This window comes from Trichosurus vulpecula, chromosome 3, assembly GCF_011100635.1.
Source record: "Trichosurus vulpecula isolate mTriVul1 chromosome 3, mTriVul1.pri, whole genome shotgun sequence".
NCBI lineage: Eukaryota > Metazoa > Chordata > Mammalia > Diprotodontia > Phalangeridae > Trichosurus > Trichosurus vulpecula.
In genome coordinates, this window is record NC_050575.1 from 436,114,584 (window position 1) to 436,133,092 (window position 18,509).

Consider the following 18,509-nt stretch of genomic DNA (forward strand, 5'->3'; position numbering starts at 1 on the left):
GAAAAGGGGAAGGGAAGGGCCAAGTTGGTTGATTTCTAAGGTGTCTTCTGGTGCTGCCTTTCTTCAGTCCTGGTTGTCAGTGTGGTCCTTGGACCCTTTGGGTCCCTCGAGGTCACCGTTTCTGTCCTGAGATGTTTCTTCCCACGGAAATGCTTCTTGTCCAACAACATCTCTGCGTGAGGCTGGATTCTCTCCTCATCCTTCAGTCCAGGCAGACCTAGTGATGCAGAAGCGGGACTCCTGACTCTTCAGCCACACACACGTTAGAGAGACTCGCAGCAATCGAACCACGCCACTTTTCACAAATCATTCTTGTTTGGAAAATAGTGATTCATATGTGACAGGCTTATTATTTTTAAATGGGTCCGTTTGCCTGCCTACTGTGGTAAATATCAGTGGATATGGTATTGATAACCAAAGCTCTTTGGGGGCCTGGGCACTTTTCGAGAGTGTCAGTATGCCCTGAGACCAGAAGGTCTGAGAAGGGAGCTAAACCCTAGGCCCCTTTTCAGGGAAAGAAGCATCATCTCCTCTGGCCCTCGCAGCAGGCCTGGGCAGTGGGGGCTGCCATTCTCATGCCGGTGACTTGCCTAGGGTCCCAGCACCAAGTGTCTGAAGACGCCCTTGACCTTGGGTCTTCAGACTCTGGCCAGCGCGTGCACTCTGGCGCCACCTAGGGGCTCGTGGCTCACCTCGGACCCTCACTCTCAATTCTCCAGCGCACGTGTGTTTAGAACTCGCACGGCCTGTGCCAGCCCTGCCGGGGGGGAGGGGTGCGCAACCTCCTCGGCTAAGTCAGAGCCCCCGAGACCAGCCTGGGCCCTTCTCTGCCTGCTCCCACCGGGAGCGGCCGGGCACACCCCGCACCCCGACCGTGACACACAGACCTGGCCTTCCTACCCCCAAATTATTAGCGGGCGAGCCACAGGGACGCCCCGCCCCCACGCCGTGTGCTGCGCCCAAGGGCCGCCTTCCCCGCCCGTTTTGGGGGTAACTTGTGCCTGGCGGTGCCCGCTGGCTCCCTTTCTCGATTTTGTCAAATCATTGCGGTCCCTTCCCTCGCCCCCCTCTCCCGCTCCTTCGCCCCTCCTCCCACCCCGCCCTCGAGGCCCCGCCCCTTGCCCCCCTCTCCCGCTCCTTCGCCCCTCCTCCAGCCCCGCCCCCTAGGCACCTCCCTTCCTCTCTTCCCCTCCCCTTTCCTCCCTCCCAGGCCCCGCCCTCTCGTCCCGCCAGCCAATGGGCGGGTGCCGCGAGGGTGGGCACGAGCCTGGGCCTGCCCCCGCCCCCGTCCTCGGCTACGCTCGGGCGCTGCGGGCGCCTCCGCGTCTACCCGGGCGGAGGAGCCTGGGCGGCTGCGCCATAGCCAACCTCCATCGCGCCGGGCCGGGCCGGGCCGGACTGGACTGGGGGTCTGCCCGCAGGTAAGCAGGGACTCTCCTCCCGTCCGCCGTCCGCCTCCCCGCCGTGGGTCGCCCTGGAGGTCAAGGGCAGGGGCGTCGCTGGGGGGGGTGTGACCCGTCTGCCCTTGACCATGGTCCTTGGGTCGGGGAGGGGGAGCCTCGGAGTGCAGCAGGTGGACAGAGGAGGAAACTGAGGCAGGAGGCAGATCTCCCTGCGAGCCTGGCACCAAAAGCAGCCTCGGCCTGGAAGAACTTCCTCCCGTGGGGGTGGGGTGGCCGGCCGGTCCACGTGCCCCTGGCTGAGCACCTGCAAAGGGAGGGGGCCTTGACCTGGGAAGAGGCGCCCGAGGACAGGGAGTGTTTGTTTGCGGCGGTAGCTTAGTGACGCCTCCTGTCTGGACGTGGACACTGACCCTCGTGCCCGCCGGTCGGCAGCAGTGACTACCCCTTCCAGGCTCATCGCGCCCCATCCCCGGGCCGCCCCTCGTCCCGTCGCTGTTCCCCCCGGCCGTGAGCCCAGGTCTCCCGGAAGGTTCCAGGTCCGGTGACCTTTCCCCCATATCACTCTCCCCTCCCCCCTGTCCCAGGAGGGTCAGGCCCAGGAACAGACTCCGGAGACGCTGCAGAGCGCTCCGGGCAGCGGCTTCTGCTGGGGGTTCCAATGCCAGGCGAGGCCCCCAGCCTTAAGACTCCAGCAGCTCCCCAGGAGCTGATAGCTGCCCTCTTGGAAACAGCGATTCTAAGGAGCTTCCTGTCCTCAGGTCCCTCCCCCTCCGGCAGCTGAGATGTGCCCCAGGGTGACTCTGCCCTGACGTCCTAGCATTCTCTGTGCTTTCTGCAGCCCCCCAATATCCCCTTCTCTCGTCTCCTTAGGTGGCAGTGCTCTCTGCTGGAGCCCATCTGATGTGCCCTTCTGTGCCAAGGTAACTAGGACCTTACCCCCAAATGAAGGAAGCTCTAATGGTGAATTGCAACAGCTGACCAATTCTCTCATGCTGTTCTTGTGGAAAAGGAGTTATGGATTAATGATGACTCAGTGAAGTGAATTCAGAGCTAGTTCAATGACCAGGCACAAAGAATAGTGATCATTGTCTCAGGAGAAGAAGGGAAGGAGGTCACCAGGGCCCCCAGACCTTGGCTTGACCATTGGCTTGGGCCAGGGTTAGATTAGCGTCACACTTGCAGATGACACAATGCCGGGAGGGATGGGGGTAGGCTAGAACATCAGACCTAGGAAAGATACACATCTCATGCCTACAGAACCCCAAGATGAGGTGGAGATGGCCGGCTGGACGAGAGTTTCACCGGTCATCATACAGGGGTTTGGCAGCAGGATGTGTCAGCTAGGAAAGCTCATGTAGTGTTCCAGAGTAAGAAGGTGATATCCCTGGGGGGAGCACGGGGGCCATGTTTTAGGAAGGGTGATAGTCCAGAGAAGGTGACCAAGATCATGGCAAGGGAGGAGCTTGCAAAGGAACAGGGGCCATGCTGCAAAGAGGAGACTTGGTGGGCACCGCCTACGGACCCCAGAGGGAAGAACTCAGAATGAGGAGCCCGTATTGCCAGGAAGCAGTATTAGATTTGATGTTGGGAAAACTGTGCTAATGGAGCTGTCTGCCAGTGGAAGAGACTGCCTCAGCTGCCTCGTGGGCTCTCCCTACCCAGAGTCTCAAAGGGAAGGCTGGGTGACACCTTGTCCAGATTCTTGTTCAGGTGTTGGTTGGACTAGGTGGCCTCTGAGGTTCCTTCCAACTCTGACATTCTGTAATTGGTTTGAAAGGGATCAGAGGTCATTTGGTCCATCCCTCTGCCTCCAAACTAGACTTCTCAGCCAACCTGGACTGCATTGGATTATGGAAGTTCCTCAGGAGAAGAGAAAAGCAGAGTCTCCCCGATCATCAGCCCTTGCTCATTGGAAAGGGGCAGCCTGATTTTGGACGTCTCACCGGTGTACATCAGATGACAGCAACAACCCTTTCTCACCCTCCACCTTTCCAAACTCAGGAAGCCTCAGTGGTTCTGTGGCCTCACAGTGTTTCCTACACATCTTCTGAAGAATTCTCTGTCTCTGTTGGAGCTCTCATCAATGGCCATCACTGGGCCAGTACCCTCTCCTCACTCACTTTCCATAAGATCACAGATTTAGAACCTGAAAGGAAGTTAGCTCAAGTTAACTAAGAGTGAGAAGAGAATGAAGTTCCCCACAGTTACACTGAGAGCAAGTGGCAGAGCCAGGAGTCAGACCTGGGCTCTCCCTCCACATTCTCCACACCACAGAGCCCCTTCCTTTCCCCTTCAGGACCTGAGCGACGATGCCTCTGGCTGAGGACCGCACCGAGCAGTACATTCGCTTCCACCTCAGCGACTTCTTCCGCATTGATGTCCTGGAGATCCTGTCCCATCTGCCCTGCCTCACTGCTGCTGACCAGGTAGGTGAGATAACAGGCAGCTTCCTCCCCTCTCCTCCCCTTATCTAGATGTGGAGGGTGCTCACACCCTCAAGGACACCTCTGTCCCCTTCCCTGGCCCCTCACCCTAGCCCGGGGTGCCCCACCCCGCCCTAGCCAATCCCAGACTTGAACCCTAGCTACAGAAGCTCTTCCATTACCTGTCAGTCCCTGCTCTGTCCTCTCTGGGGGCCCAAAGGCTGCCCTGATCCTAGCTTGGGAGGGGAGCCCTCTCAGGCCGTGGGCACCACCTTCTCTTCAAGGACAAGCTCCGTGCCTACGTTGACCGTTATGGAAACCGGGACAGCGTGTGGAAGCTCTTCGATCACCTCCGGAAGCGCACGGGCTGGGTGACCTGCCTCATCACGGCCCTGAAGGAGTGTGAGCAGATGGAGCTTGCTGAGGTTGTTGCCAACGTCTATGCCTCCAACCAGGCCCGTGAGTACCCTGGCCTTTGTATGCTTGCACCACTGGGGGACTTAGCTATGTGTCGCCTTCCATAGACTTGGTGTGTCTGTGCCCCAGCACCTGTCCTGCTTCCCATCCCCTCCTCTCTGCCTTCTCTCTCCACACCTCCGTGTAGATGTGTGTGTGTTTGTTCTGTCTCTTTATCATCTCTGTCTGTCACATCTGTCTGTCCTCCTCTTCATTCCACAAGCATCTGTTAAGCACCTGCCATGGACCAGGCGTGGCAGCTGGGGACACAGTGGATAGAACACGGGGCCTGGAGTCAGGAAGACTCATCTTTCTGAATTCAAATCCAGCCTCAGACATGACTAGTCCCTGGGCAAGTCACATGACCCTGTTTGCGTCAGTTTCCTCATCTGTAAAATGAGCTGGAGAAGGAAATGGCAAACCCCTCTAGTGTCTCTGCCAGAAAACCCCCAGCGGGGTCACGGAGAGTTGGACACCCCTGAAAAATGACTGAACGGCAACGACAAACGTACCAGACATTGTAGTAGGCAATCCCTGCCTTCAATGCACTTACTTTCTATTGGGGACATAAAGTGCAAAGAACCTCGTCTGTAGGAAGCTTGGGATCCCAGAGGAGTCCCTTGGCTGGAAGGTGGGAAGGGCAGTGATGCGGGATGAGCCCAAAAAGGGCTGTGGCTCCCACCTTGGAAGCCACTTTGGTGCCAGACCCAGGCATCATGGGTGCGTGAGCCAGGGGGCAACAGGAAGCCACAGGAGAGCTTGGAGAGCTAATCCAACTCCCCGGTTCTCTGTCTTTGCTCAGCGGAAATAAAGGCGTTTGGTAGAGCAGGTTGGGACCACTAAGATGGCCTGCTTTTTACTGCATAGCTTGTGCGACCTTTGGGACCTAGTCCTGACATGCCTGTAACTCAACCTGCCTCTTTGTTCTTCCCCTCCCACCCCCCCTGCCCTCCAGTAGGGTTCCAAAACCATCCTGGAGCCATCACTGCCCCTGCTCCATCTGGTGCCCCAGCCAGAAACCAGCAGGCGGCCCTGAACACTCCACCACGCCCTTCTGCTGGGATCCCAGGGCCTCGTCCGCCTGCCAGCAGGAGTCCAGCCACCCAGTCAGCCCCTTTGCCTGACACCACCTACAATGGTTACCCAGACCTGGAGAGAAAGGAAGCACAGGACAGCCACACTGCCCCCATCCAGGACACACAGCCACCAGACTCTAAGAGTGAGGTACGCCTTTTCCTTCCCCAGTTGGGATGATGGCTTCTGGTCTTCAGGGTGGGATCTCAGACCATTGAGGTGAAGGTCTTTGTTCTCACCTTTCCATGAAGACCCGAGCCTGGAAGGCTTGGGAGGATCTCTTGGGAATCCACCAGTAAGTATCTTTAGAAGTATATGTGTTGTGTAAGATTATGGGTACAACAGAATCTTACACCATCAGGAGCTGATGGTCTGGGAAGACTAGGAACAGTTAAAGAACATTCTAGATGCTAGACTTGGGGTCCAGATTCAGCTGAGAACTGTGGGTGTTCCAGGAAGGGAGGGATGAGTATGCCTTGGAACGGTCAGAAAAGACATTAGCAGAGGGGTCTATCTGAACCGACCCTGGAAGGTCAGAAAGGATGGGGGAAAGCCAATTCTCCATTTATTCCTGAAATGTTTGGGTAAGGTGGGGGAAGGGAGGCACATGTTTTTATCTACTAGGATAAAAAGTTAGACCAGACACTGGATCTACATTTCTTTAAAGAGGTTTAGAATAATTAAATAAATTTTAATTCCTAGTGTGGAGGACACAGAACTGGGAACTAGAGAAGTAGTTCCATGCTGCTGTTATGGTTTCTTTGGATGCAGGGCTGAGGGAGGCACACATGGACATGACCACACTCCCTGGAGCCTCTCAATTATCAGAGTTCACATTTACACAGAACTTGATGCTAGGTCAAGAGTACAACTACTTTCCCCACTTTAAAGATAAGGAAACTGACTCAGATAAAATGATTTGCCCAGGGTTCTCTAGCAAGCTTCAGAGTTGGGCTCCTAGGTCCTGCCTCTGGAGTCCAGTGTATTTTTCACTGTCTCAGATCATTGGCTTCTGAAAGGATTGGATTCATTATTAACATATTTCCTTTCTTAGGTCCCAGGGGCAACCATGAATCCTGCCCATTCTGGGGACACATCCAGGAACCCCCAAAGCTCCCCTGGACACTCTTCTTTCTCAACTCCTGCCCCCACAGTCACTGGAAAACACCGTAAGGCAAGCGGAGGATCAGGTGACAGCCCCCCAGGTAGGATAGCTCTTCAGTTCTGGAGGTTAAAATCCCACTGAGCAGACCTCATTCTTTCCCCCAAACTGAGTGACAGACAGCCTTTCTGGAGGAAGGGAGTAGCTCTGGGACTCTCCCAGTATATCATGGTCAGTATCCCCACCATGATCTCCCTAGCCTAGGATCCTTGCTTTGATAGTGTTGAGGGAGAAAAACCCAGGGATTCAGGAATCCCAAAACTAAAGTTTCCAAGACTGGAGTTCCCAGACGGGGTGGTTGAGGGGGAGTACCCCTCAAGGACCCAAGTACTGCCATCTAGAACTAATTCACAATCTCAAGCATTTTTTAAGTCAAAGTGGCAAAGATTTATTATGCTTTACAATGGGCAAGAGTTCTTAGGGAACCTGCAACCTTATAGAGATGCAGGAAAAGCTTTTATAAGAGATTTAGGGGTGAAACTTGTCATTAGCTGTTTTGGGGTAGGATTAGGGAGTGATTAAGGTGTGGTTAAAGAATGTTCTTAAAGGAACATGCACTTTTTGTATCTACTGTGCAGGTGTATTACCCAGAGTTCACTGGGAAATAGCCCAAGGCAGGGGCTACTGGGGGGTGTGGTTTCGACCAGGGGGTGTGGTTTTGACCCTGAAAAGACACTAAGTTAACTAGCTATCAGGGCTGACTGGGAATATCTAGGTGGAGACAAAATAAATGTAAGAGAGTATACATTTGACTATACGTAGGATACATATCAGTAAGGTCAGTAGTAAATATTGCTGTGACCCAGTGCACAGCCAATTATCAGTACACAGGGTGTCAGTCTATAGATAGGCACAGCTGCCTACTGTGAAAGGAGTGGAGATAAGTGTGTTGCTGGGGCATGCTGCCCTTGAGCTAGAGAGAAACTGCCTGAGACAGTATTGGGAGGCTAGGGAGAGATGTGATTTTAGAACTGGATGTGGTTTTGGAATTGGGGTTCAGGCACAGGCATGCAAGCAGAGGCTGTTAGAGTTAGGGTCCAAGCACAAGCACCCAAGCACCCCATCAGGTGGGGGCTGACAGATGGCCCGAGGGTGTGACGGCCTTCTCCATTTCCTTGGTGGGGATGCTGTCTGTGTCACTCTGTGCAGTACCCCACTACTTGGGGCTGGATCCCCAAATGACAAGTGCAGGAATGTGCTCATCACATGAAAGGAAGCAGTGGAGCCACGATTGGGCCCAGGGCCTCTGGCAGCATTCCCAGCATGCTTTGCACTGTTGTGGTCCATTCCGTGTCGAGAGCATCATTTGGTGTGACTCACCATGGTCCTGCCTGTAGCTGTCTTTCAGACTTTGGCCATTGGAGAACCTCCTGGAGAACGCAGGGGGTCTGACCGGTCTGGGGCTCAGGTCTTCCGTCCTCCTGCTTATAAGGTTTTTTGGCTAAATGACATCCAGGAGATTGCGGAGGATAATTCAATCTGTGATAATGGGTCAGTCCCAGTATATTGGTCAAGATCTCCAGCGTATTTTGAGACCTTTCTTTGCAATATGGGGATTTCTGTCTCTCCATGAAAACTATGTAATTAGGGATACCCACTTAGGTCTTCTGGTGGTATTGTCATGCTGATCATCATGACAGTGTTTAGCTCCGCACTTGGCACACAGTAGGCACTTACTAAAGGTTACTGACTAACTTGAGAGTCAGTGCTCTCTCAGCTCTGTGTGTACAATCAGACCACTGACTTGCTAGAGAAAAGATCCAAAATCCAAAAAAGTAAAAAACTAGGTGAAAAAATAAAAATGAGAAAAATATAAGCATATGTAATGGAGACAATGCAATCCTGACTTCTTCAAACAAATTATTGGAAAACGGGGAATAGATGAAAGAAAAGATATTGACACCAGTTACAGTCACATCATGCAGGAATTTCACCAATGTCAATCAGTTGCTTTAGCAAGGAGACGAAGTGAGTGTAAAAGTGCCTTAATGAGCAGAAAGAGACCAAGGCGATAGCGGTTTAGAATACAAACTTATTAAATTATTTATTCCCGTAACAGGTTTAGAACATAAAACTTGTAAAAATATATAAAAAGATGATGAATAGAAACTGTATCTCTCCATAAAAGAACAGAAGATCTGGGAGAGGTCCAGCTGAGCAAAGTCATCCCATGGGTCTTTGAAGATAAAAATGGAAGGACAAAACAGCTGCAAAAAAAATTTCTGGCAAACCTGGCCCTCTGGGACCCCACAGCCTCCCGCTTGTGTGCGGCGGGCTCAGACGGCCCAGGAAAGGAAGCAGGAATGCTTCCCAAGGACAGTGGGGGCAGCAGCTGCACTCAAGCCAACTGAGCCTGGAGAAGGGGGCGGCGGGGAAGGGTTAGGGACAGCTTCACCCAGTCGCTGAAGAGGAGATGTGGGAAAAGCTTCATTGATGCCTCCAAAAAGGCCCCCGAGAGGAGACTGACAGTGACTTGTTTATACGCCTACTTTGGTATCTCAGGACACTCGTGCGTATATGAGAGCAGGAACAAGCACTTATTAAGTGCTGACCATGTTCCAGGCACTGGACAAAGAGTTTTACAAATATTCGATCCTCAACAGCCCCAGAAAGTGGGTGCTATCATCATCCTCATTTTACAGATGTGGAAACTGAGGCAGACATTAAGTGAGTAAGTGTCTGAAGCTGGATTTGAACTCAGGTCTTCCTGACTCCAGGCCCAGTGTTCTATTCACTGTTCCACTTTGCTGCAGTGTGTGTGTGTGTCTGTGTGTCTGTGTCTGTAATGTATGTGTGTATTTATATACATATGCACATGTGTGAATACATAATGTGTGTACACAATATGTATGTTTGTAAAGTGTATATATACATATACACCCGTATAGTGGTACATATATGCATACAGATGTATAACACTGTATTTGTATGTGTGTATATATACACGTTTATGCATGCGTGTGCCAAAGATCATGGAACCCTGGGCAAGAAACTGAAGACTCTAGGGACACAGGTGGTGTTTTCCACACTGGTACTCAGGGAAGACAAGGAATATGGAAGAGAAGAACTGTTTTGGGAAGTAAACCTGTTCAGAAGATGACATCTGAGGGTGGTATTTGGAATCCTGAAGCGTGGCCAGGAATGGAGGGCGCCGATGGATGTGAAGAATAAATTTTTGTAGCGTTCTGAAAGCCTGATCAAAAGGGCTTTGAATGAAAAGGATCAGAGGGGGAGAAGACTGCGTAAGCACCTCCGCCAAACTCTGCACCATAGAGAAGAGCCATGGTGAAGGAAGGAGAAGAGTGGTGAAAACTCCACCCAGGTGACAAAATCCAAGAAAGGTGCTAGCAGTAGAACTCGGGTCTCAGGTGTCAGTATGTAGGTGCCAAGGATCTAGGTAGCGGACAAGGTGATGGAAAGGTCCAAACCCAGGAAGCAAATTCCACCTTGTCGAAGAGGTACGAGATGACACTCGTGACCTGACTCCAGTTCTAGGAGGCAGCACCATATTCAGAAGAACCCCATAAGTTAGAGTGGTTGGAGAGGATGACTGCATTGTATATGAAGAGTGTATATTTGTGAGGAAATCCAAGAACCAGGGGGTTGGAGAAAGAATTGGGGTGAAAGGCATTGGGGTGAAGGTCAGTGGGGCAAGAAACAGAAGCAGATTTGACCTATCAGCCACCTCAACAGGAAGGGGAAATAGATGGGGACTTTAGGAAGCAGGCCATACCCCTGGCACCAAGATACAATACAGTTAGTGATGGGAGACCAGCTTTCAAAGTCATCTGTTGGAGATCTTTCCACCAAAAGGGAGACCCAGTTTCAAAAAAACAAACAAAGCCAGCTAAGGTATTCCCCAGGTCTTTTCTTCTCCAGGCTCTTCACCATCCTGGCCACCCTGCTTTGCCCAGGCTAAACAACACACTTCCCCCGATCTGTGCAAAGCAGAGGGAGAAGCTCTGCCTCTTCATGCAGCCCAAGACTGCATGTACTTTCTCTCTGGTACATCCCACTGCTGCCTCAGGGTGAGTTTATAAGCCCCTTAAACTTCCTAATTGCTTCCACCATCTAACCAAACCTCCCCCATCTTATGCTTGCCATATTGGTGCTGCACTTTTTGGCTTGCCTTAATGATAATTTCAATTCTGCAAGAGGTGGAAGGATAATAAATGAAAAGAGGGAATTTTATTTTGTATAGATTCTCACAGGGAAGAATTTGTGGGGATAGAAATGAGGGGCACATTAAAGGGAAGTGACCTCTTCCTCCTAAAATTTGTGGTAGCATAGGAGAGGAAAACTGAGCATAGGCTGACCTGCAACCTAGATTTGGGGAGAATCAATTTGGAAGGGTTCAGAGGAAGGATAAGTAGAATCCATGGACTAAAATTCTGTAGGGGAAGTCAGCCCAGGAAGGATGGGAAACACTCAAAATGAAACTGAAGACACAAAGGGAAACCACTAGCATGGTTTGAAGAGACTGACGTGGATCCCTAGGAAACTCAGTGACCAACAGAGCCTGGCACCAAAGATGGCAGGTAGCAAGAGGATGGTGAGTGTGGCACAGTTAGGTAAAAGTAATGTCAGAAGACCTGAAGGCTAGCGAAGAAAGTCAAGGACAAGATAGTCCTACTGAATAAAACCAGCTTCAGGGTCAGGAAGACTTGGATTTGAGTCCTACATACACACCCTATATGTATGAGACTGGGTAAGGCACTTTACCCCTGCGTGCTCCAGGCAGAGAAGGTGGTTCCAAACATCGGTAGAAGGAGTTTCCTCCAGAGGGACTCCCTATACTGATGGATTCACAAATCTAGTCTAAAAAAGGGAAGAACACGGAGGAGTCGATGAAGCATCGGACGTTGCTCGTGCCAGATGGAATGATGGATGCTACACTCTTTTGGTGGCTGTTTTCTCTCTCAAGGAGAGTGGCCTTTGCATTGGAAAAGACAAAACAAAAACAGTTAATAAGCAGTGGCTCCTCCAGACAAGTAAGGAGATAGCAAGGGAACCCTCAGCCGCCCTGGAGGCATTCCTGTGGACTGGACAGTGATACAGTTAGAAGCTGCATCGAGAATTGGCGATGGTTGAATGGTGAGACTGAGTGGTCAGAAGTCTCTGGTGGAGTGCTCAGGGGATCTGTGCTCCACCCAGCATACTCGAGCATGTTTATCAGCAACTTGGGTCAGTCATTGGCAGTGCAGACGGTGTACTTATCAGTCTGAAGATGACACGGAGCTAATACAACAGATGGTGAGGTCCCCAAACAAAGATAGTGACAGGCCCTTCGATCTGTATCTAATAAGATGAAGTCCAATGGGGATAAAGGTTCCAAAACCCAGCTTTACAAGCAAGCATAAGATGGGGGATGTTTGGTTAGATGGTGGAAGCAATTAGGAAGTTTTAGGGGCTTATAAACTCACCCTGAGGCAGCAGTGGGATGTACCAGAGAGAAAGTACATGCAGTCTTGGGCTGCATGAAGAGGCAGAGCTTCTCCCTCTGCTTTGCACAGATCGGGGGAAGTGTGTTGTTTAGTCTGGGCAAAGCAGGGTGGCCAGGATGGTAAAGAGCCTGGAGAAGAAAAGACTTGGGGAATACCTTAGCTGGCTTTGTTTGTTTTAAAACTGGGTCTCCCTTATCTCACCTAGGCTGGAAGTGCAGTAGCCACTTAGAGGGCCCATCCCATTATGATCAGCATGGGAGCTTTAACCTGCTCCCTTTCTTCTGACCTAGAGACCTTCCTTCCTCTCCCCTCCCCAGTAGGCTCACCGTATTGGTGCCCGCACTTTGGATTCCCAGGCATCGTTGGCTTGGCCCACTGCAGCTCAGAACTCTCAAGCTTAAGAGTAGGGAGGATTAGAGGTGTTGGCCACCATGCTAGGTGCGAGAGCCATTTTGGAGTGGAAGATAGAAGAGGGATGGGGCTGATTCTGTCTGGCCCCAGAGTGGGGAGATGCAAACAGGGTGAGTGGCCCCCAAGTAGAGGGGGCCACTTGGGCATTGGACAGGCAGGCCACAAAGTTCTGTTACAACTTTAAAATTTAGTGAACTTTGGTAAGTATCAGTGGGATGGGTGGCATTGGTGGTGGCCATCTGCCTTCCTTGTGGCCTTACCCAAAGGAGCTCAGTCTCTTAGAGATGTCTGGACTGGGTCAGCGGTTAGGCCTCTGAAGCCAAAACCAGGAGTGTGAGCCACCTGCTTCTTATCCCAATGGAGAATCACCCCAAATCCTCTTCCCAATCCGCCAGTCACTGAGCATTTTTCAAGGGGCTGTCGTGTGACGGTCCCAGGACCGGCAGGATCTTCCAGGGTGAGAAGACAGCTAGGGAATGGTGGTGAAGTGAGAGAAGGACAACTGGCCTGAAGGGATGGCCTAGAGGCCTAGGTTGGGCTAGCCTGACATTCTGGGAGAAGCATCAACCATTACAAGTGTTACCCCCTTTTTTCCACCCCCAGCTTCTGCCTCTCTCCCACCATCTTCCAGAGGCCCCGTGTCTCCATCTGTCTCCTTTGTGCCCTATTCTAAGAAGGCAGGCCCAACATCTGGACCCCAGTCACCGCCTTCATCACTTGAAGCCACAGCTTCCTCACAGGGTAATGAGAACCAGCTAATAGCTGCCCCCGCCATCCAAAGCACAGGCCTGTCTGCGGGTAGAGAGCCCACCACCAGGATGCAAGGGTCACAGAAGGTGAGATCTCCTTCCCCCGGTAGGAAGAGTGTCCCAGGTTCTTTTAGGGGCTAGTGGTTCTGGGTTCAGCCCTCCTAAGTGAGAAATCTGCGGTTGCTTTCTTTGACACTGGCCTTACAGAGCAAAGTTGGCCCCCACGTTTCTCTGCCTCCCTTCAGTGGCCCACGAGGGGGGGATCCCATTCCAGGGATTTCTCTGAGCCTTTCCTGACCCTGGTTATCCTCTCAGCCTGGGTCCTCCTCATGGAATGGATCCCCTGTGGTCACTCCCTGCTGGGGAAGGTGGGGTAGCTGAGGTTCGGCTCCCTGCAGCATCTCTCTGGCTCTGGGTTTGTGGAACAAGGGTGAATGGCACCCCAGTCCAGCTCCTTCAGAAGGCCCCAGGGGCCTTCAGTTGCCTAGCCTGAAGAGGACTTTTTTTTTTGTTCTGACTTTACATAGCCTCTCAATCTCTTGAGCGTGCAGAGATTTGGGGTCTAAGGGTCCCTTGTTGGCCTCTAGACCAGGAACAGTTTGGGGGTCTAGCCCCACTGACTCTACAGGTCTCGGGCAGGAAGGAACCAGGACATCCTTTTTCCCTGTGGGTCTTGTGGTTCTGACTTTCAGGACAGGATCTGTCCTAGAGTCTGAGCACAATTCTTTACCCTGAATGATTTCTGTGCCTGGAGAGTGCCAGAAGTGGGGGGAAGGGGAAGGTGGGGGGAGCACATTAAGGACTTCCGTCGGACCCTGGCCTGGACCCTCTTCCTATTTCCACTCGCACATCCTTCTGCCCTCCCCAAACTCCCAGTGGCTTTGCCACAATCCCCAAGAGGATCTGATGATCAAGGCTGAAGGCTGAGCTAGCTTGGGGACTTCAGGTCTGCTGATGCAGTCTCTGCCTTTACCTCTGGTCACCTCCACCCCCCCAATTTGGTGATATCTAGCCCCAGCATCCCAGTGACAGCCCAGATTCTGTTTCCCTGCAGGTGCTGCCATTGGCCCCAAAGTTCCCCAGCCCTTCCCACCGGGTGTCCCCTGGGCCAGCCCCCTCAGTGCGGGCGCCCCATCCCCATGCGGAAGAGGCAGAGGTGAGCAAACCTGGGGTGCTTCACTCATGTGATGACCAGCCCTACTCCGGTGGCTCTGAGGACCTGATGATCAGCAGTGACTCTGGGAGCATGGGGTCCCTCCACATCAGCTCCAGTTCTAGGAATCTCCCTGAGGAGAATGACTACTCATCAGTCACCAGTGTGCCTTCCCCTGGGAAACCAGAAGCCCCCAAACAACAAGGGGGCTCAAAGAGCCCCTCCCTGGGAACCTTTGAGCTCCATGTTGACGAGGGGCCCAGTGAGGGCCTCCTTGGGAGCAGTCCCGGCTTGGGCCGGACACCTGGCACTGCAGCCCAGCCTGGAGTTGGTCCCAATGGGGACGACTCCTGGGGAGTGTGGCTAGGTTCTGCTGTGGCTGTGGTGCTCTTTTCTGTGGCCTTGGCTGTCTTGTACAAGCGCATCCGAAAGTAAGGGGCCTGACGGGCCCCCTCCCTCCCCTCTCTTCAAGCCTTAGATCCTGTGGCTGGCCCCCCATCTAGGGGCTGGGGAGAGGAGTTGTTGCAGGCTGGGTTGGAGGGAGAGGCTCTGGGAGCATTCCAGATGCCCCCATGCTCATGGGGTCATCTAACCATGACCAGCGGGGCTGGCTCCTAGGGCCAGGGATGCTTGTGTCCATGCACCTGCTTCCTCCTCTGTGCAAAGTAGGGGGTCAGAGGCCTAGAGAGGCCTGAACGTAGTCTGCGCATATTTGTCCCGTCCCACTTACGTGCTTTGTGTTGTAGCTTCTGCAGGGGGGCCGGGCTGCCGGTGGCCACTCTTCTGCATTTGTGGGACACTCGAGTTAGGGAAGCAGTCGGGTCCCAGAGTGAAACCGTCACCTTGGTCAAGGTCTAGCATTCATTTATCTGACTTATCCCTGGTTGTGGAGGAAGCAGACAAGATTTGTCTCAGAACTGGAGCTCTTGTGGACAGGAGGTGCAGCAGAAGACCCAACTTTACAGCCCTCTGAGCTGTGGGCTGCCTTGGGAAGTAACAACTTCCTTGGCATTGAGGGTATCCTGGCATAGTCTGAATGACCGTCTTTCAGGAAAGTGAGAGAGAGGCCCACCACCAGGCAGATCTGGGAGGCCCTGTTAATGTTGGTTGACCACCCCAGCCACCTCCTCCCCACTTCCCACTGGTACTCGGGTCTTTCGTTGAGACCACTAGTGCTAGGCCTGCCAAGGAAGCAAGAGGTGATGGGCCCCTGATCTTGAGGAGCTGGGGCAGGTTGGGGAGAGAAGAGAGACTCATGGGAAACAGAGAACATGTCAGGCCTTGACCAAGCGGTCAAGCCCATGCCCAAGTCCCTGGCAGAAAATGAAACCTCGTGGCCTTGCCCACATGCCTTTGGAGCTGAGAGGGCCCAGTCCCTCTCCCTGTGCCTTCCCAAGGAGGCCTCTTGGTGTGGAGTCCAGCCTCAGAAGCTGGTCACGAGACAGGCAAAAGAGGCCTTCTCTGCAGCTGCCCTCAGGCTCCTCCAGGGGCTCCTTGTCCCCCACCCCCAGAACTTCCATGTCATTGCCAACTCCTCACCATCCCATTCATCTACAACCAGCTCATGCCCATCCTTTTCCCCGTCTCATTACCACTGGCACGTGGTAGAAAGGCTACAGGATGAGGAGTCTTGGGTTCAAATCCTGGCTCAGCTGCTTCTTTGTGCCTTTGGGCAGGCCACTTTGAGCCTCAGTTTCTTCAACTGTAAAGTGAGGGGATTGGTTGATGGCTAAGGTCCTTCCCAGCTCTAAGTGCTACGGATTGGGAGCCATGTGCAGGCCAGCTGGATTTCAGCTCAGGGCAGGGCGGTTGTAGCCTGTGTAATTTCCGCCCACTTCCAAAGTTTGCCTCTGTCCTTAGTCCCATCTCCTGGGGGATCCAGTCTAGCTCATCTGGCATCAGAGCCAGCACTCTCTCCCTAAGAGGGGCCCTGCTTCTGACCTGTCATGGTGTCACTCACATCTTAGGGCTTCCTGGGATCCCCTGGTCCAAGCTCCGTGTAGCCCAGGTTAGGGGCCAGAGTCAGCGAGGTTCCATGACACCCAAGGCCGTGTTGGCAGCAAGGAATAGAGCTGGAATTGACATCCAGAATAAGCCGCTTAGTGTGTCTGCTATGCCACAGGCCAGCATCCCCGATGAAACCAGGCCCTGCCCTCTGGGAGTGCACATTCTGTTTGGAGTTGTGCTGTCCTGTGACCCCCCCCCTCCTCCCCCTCCAGGCTCTCAGGCCTTGTTCCTCACTTCCCACCTCCAGGAAGCTTGCCTTGAGTGTGGCAGCCCGTCTCCTCGGGCACCCTGTAGTGTGTGAGAGGAGGGCCCGCCGCTCTCCATTGTCGAATGGACGTAGAGAAGGCGCTTGCTCTGTGGAGAAGTGAAGCAATGGCCCTCCTTGGAGCGGGTGACAAACTGCCATCTGGAGGATTTTGGTGCCATCTCTCCAGCATGCCTTGCTGTCCTTGAGGACAGAGGAGGGGAGAGGAGAGCGGGTCCTTGGGAGGTGGGCTTTCTGTTGGCTTTCTAACTCTTCCACAGCTTGGGCCCCTCACCCATGGATCATTCCCCGGTAACTTCACGCCACTGCTTTATGCTGTGTTGATTAAGCCTGGAATTTAGCACTGTTGGTCTAACACACCACAGGGGACACCCTGGGGCCTGACAGGAGCCCAATGCGTGGAGAACCCCACGGGTCCTCTGTTCCTTTCCTACAACCCATTCCAGTAAAATACCTTTAGGTGAGAGCAGTGGAAGCATGATCTCATGGTGTAGACACCTAGCACCTCGCCCCAGGACCCTGCTCTGGGCCCACTTCCCCACAAGTTTAGCAAAAAGGTTTACAGGAGAGTTGGTTGTCTTGTGCCCACCATCACACCCCCACCCCCACCCCCCCGGGACCCTGCGGTTGCTTGCCAGCATCTACAATAAAGCTGTTTGGAGAAATCGACAGCAAGAGAGGACACTGTCACTGGCTGCCAGAACTTGAGGGGTGGCTGGAAAGGCCCCAGTCCACCTGGGGCCGGGGAGGGAGGCTGGGGGTAGGCACAGCCCTTCCTGAGTCAGGACACAGAAGGAGAGGGTGGGCAGCATGTGCTGGAAGGAGTATATTAGACCCATTATTCAGAGCTTCCTTGTTCTCTTGCCAGGTCACCTCACTGTTTCAGCCCTTAATTCTGAGCCACTAGAGGGTTCCACAGAACCAGAAAGGGGATGGTCTGGTCCTTTGACCCCCATCTCCACCAAGATCAAGCTCTGGGCCCAGTTAGGAGTGGAGGCCTAGGTTGTAGCACTGGCCCTCAGGGATAGTTTGGAATTGTCACAGACGATCTGGGCTAGCCTTCCCATTTTACAAATGCGGAAACTGAGGCACAGTGGTGCGGTGACTTGAACAAGGTCCCCAGAACAGCCCTTCCCACTGTGACTGGTGCTTCCCTGTACCCCAAGGGGAGTAGAAATTAAGTGGAAGCCACTGGGTTTGGAGTCAGCCAGCCTGGGCTCGAGCCCCGCATTGTTACACTCTCCTAGTACGACCTTGTGCAAGTTCTCTGTGCCTCGGGTCCCTCATCCAAGCTGGAGAGTCTGGACAGGATCCAAGACTTGAGCTGTCTTCCATCTCTGATGTCGCCCCACCCCGTTTATTTGCGGAGCCCCTGGCGCAGTGCTGGTGCGTAGTAGGCATTCTATGTCTGCTTCCTCCTTCACCCCCTTCAGACTCATCCCCACCCCTAAGCACCCCCTCCATCTCCATAGCCATGCACGGCCCATCCAGCCTAGAAGCTTCCCGTTCTCGCCCTGGGAATGTCCCCGAAGAAGCTGAGCCCGGCAGGGTCCAGGCCCGGGCCCCAGACCTCCGGGAAGGCCACGAGTGTTTCTTTTGGGCGTGGGAAGGGGCTCGATTTAGGCGCTGTCCCCGCGCCAGGGAAGAGGGGGCGGGCGGCAGCCCCCGCATCTCTCCACCTTGCCCTTCGCAGGCCGGACAGTGTCCACTCCTGACCCGGGCTCCACCGAAGGTTGGGGGCGGGGCTGGATTCCTGGAGCTGGTGGGTGGCCGGGCTAAAGGGGGAGGGGGCCTGGGTGCGGTCCGCGTTACAAAGGACTTCCCCCGCAGGGTCCCTGGGAGAGGCTGGGCCAGGCCCCCGCGGCGGTCCCGACCAGGCTGCTCAAAGCGAGGCCGGCCCGCACTGCGGGAGGCTGCGCTCTCCCTGGATGCGGGGCCGGGCGGGGCGGGGCGGGGCGGGGC

At 53.8% G+C, this 18,509-nt stretch overlaps 1 protein-coding gene across 3 annotated transcripts; it reads left to right on the forward strand.

Annotated features, from left to right (window-relative positions):
* Nucleotides 1-1,287: 1,287 nt before the first annotated feature.
* MAVS (mitochondrial antiviral signaling protein) lies at nucleotides 1,288-17,218 on the forward strand. Of its 3 annotated transcripts, none has more exons than XM_036749085.1 (8): nucleotides 1,288-1,421; nucleotides 2,274-2,323; nucleotides 3,700-3,829; nucleotides 4,111-4,285; nucleotides 5,238-5,506; nucleotides 6,411-6,561; nucleotides 12,977-13,209; nucleotides 14,177-17,218. In XM_036749085.1, exons 3-8 carry the CDS (start codon nucleotides 3,713-3,715, stop codon nucleotides 14,708-14,710), a joined length of 1,479 nt encoding a protein of 492 aa, XP_036604980.1. In that variant the 5' UTR covers nucleotides 1,288-1,421; nucleotides 2,274-2,323; nucleotides 3,700-3,712; the 3' UTR covers nucleotides 14,711-17,218. The 3 variants fall into 3 exon arrangements, with proteins under 3 accessions (XP_036604980.1, XP_036604981.1, XP_036604982.1); XM_036749087.1 differs by having other exon boundaries at nucleotides 1,296-1,421; nucleotides 5,241-5,506; XM_036749086.1 differs by lacking the exon at nucleotides 2,274-2,323.
* The last annotated feature ends 1,291 nt before the right edge of the window (nucleotides 17,219-18,509 follow it).

Coding starts and splice junctions, on each gene's coding strand:
- MAVS (XM_036749085.1), top strand. CDS start 3,713: ATGCCTCTGGCTGAGGACCGCACCGAGCAGTACATTCGCTTCCACCTC. Junction 4,286..5,237: donor CTATGCCTCCAACCAGGCCC/GTGAGTACCCTG, acceptor CCTGCCCTCCAG/TAGGGTTCCAAAACCATCCT. Junction 13,210..14,176: donor GGATGCAAGGGTCACAGAAG/GTGAGATCTCCT, acceptor GTTTCCCTGCAG/GTGCTGCCATTGGCCCCAAA.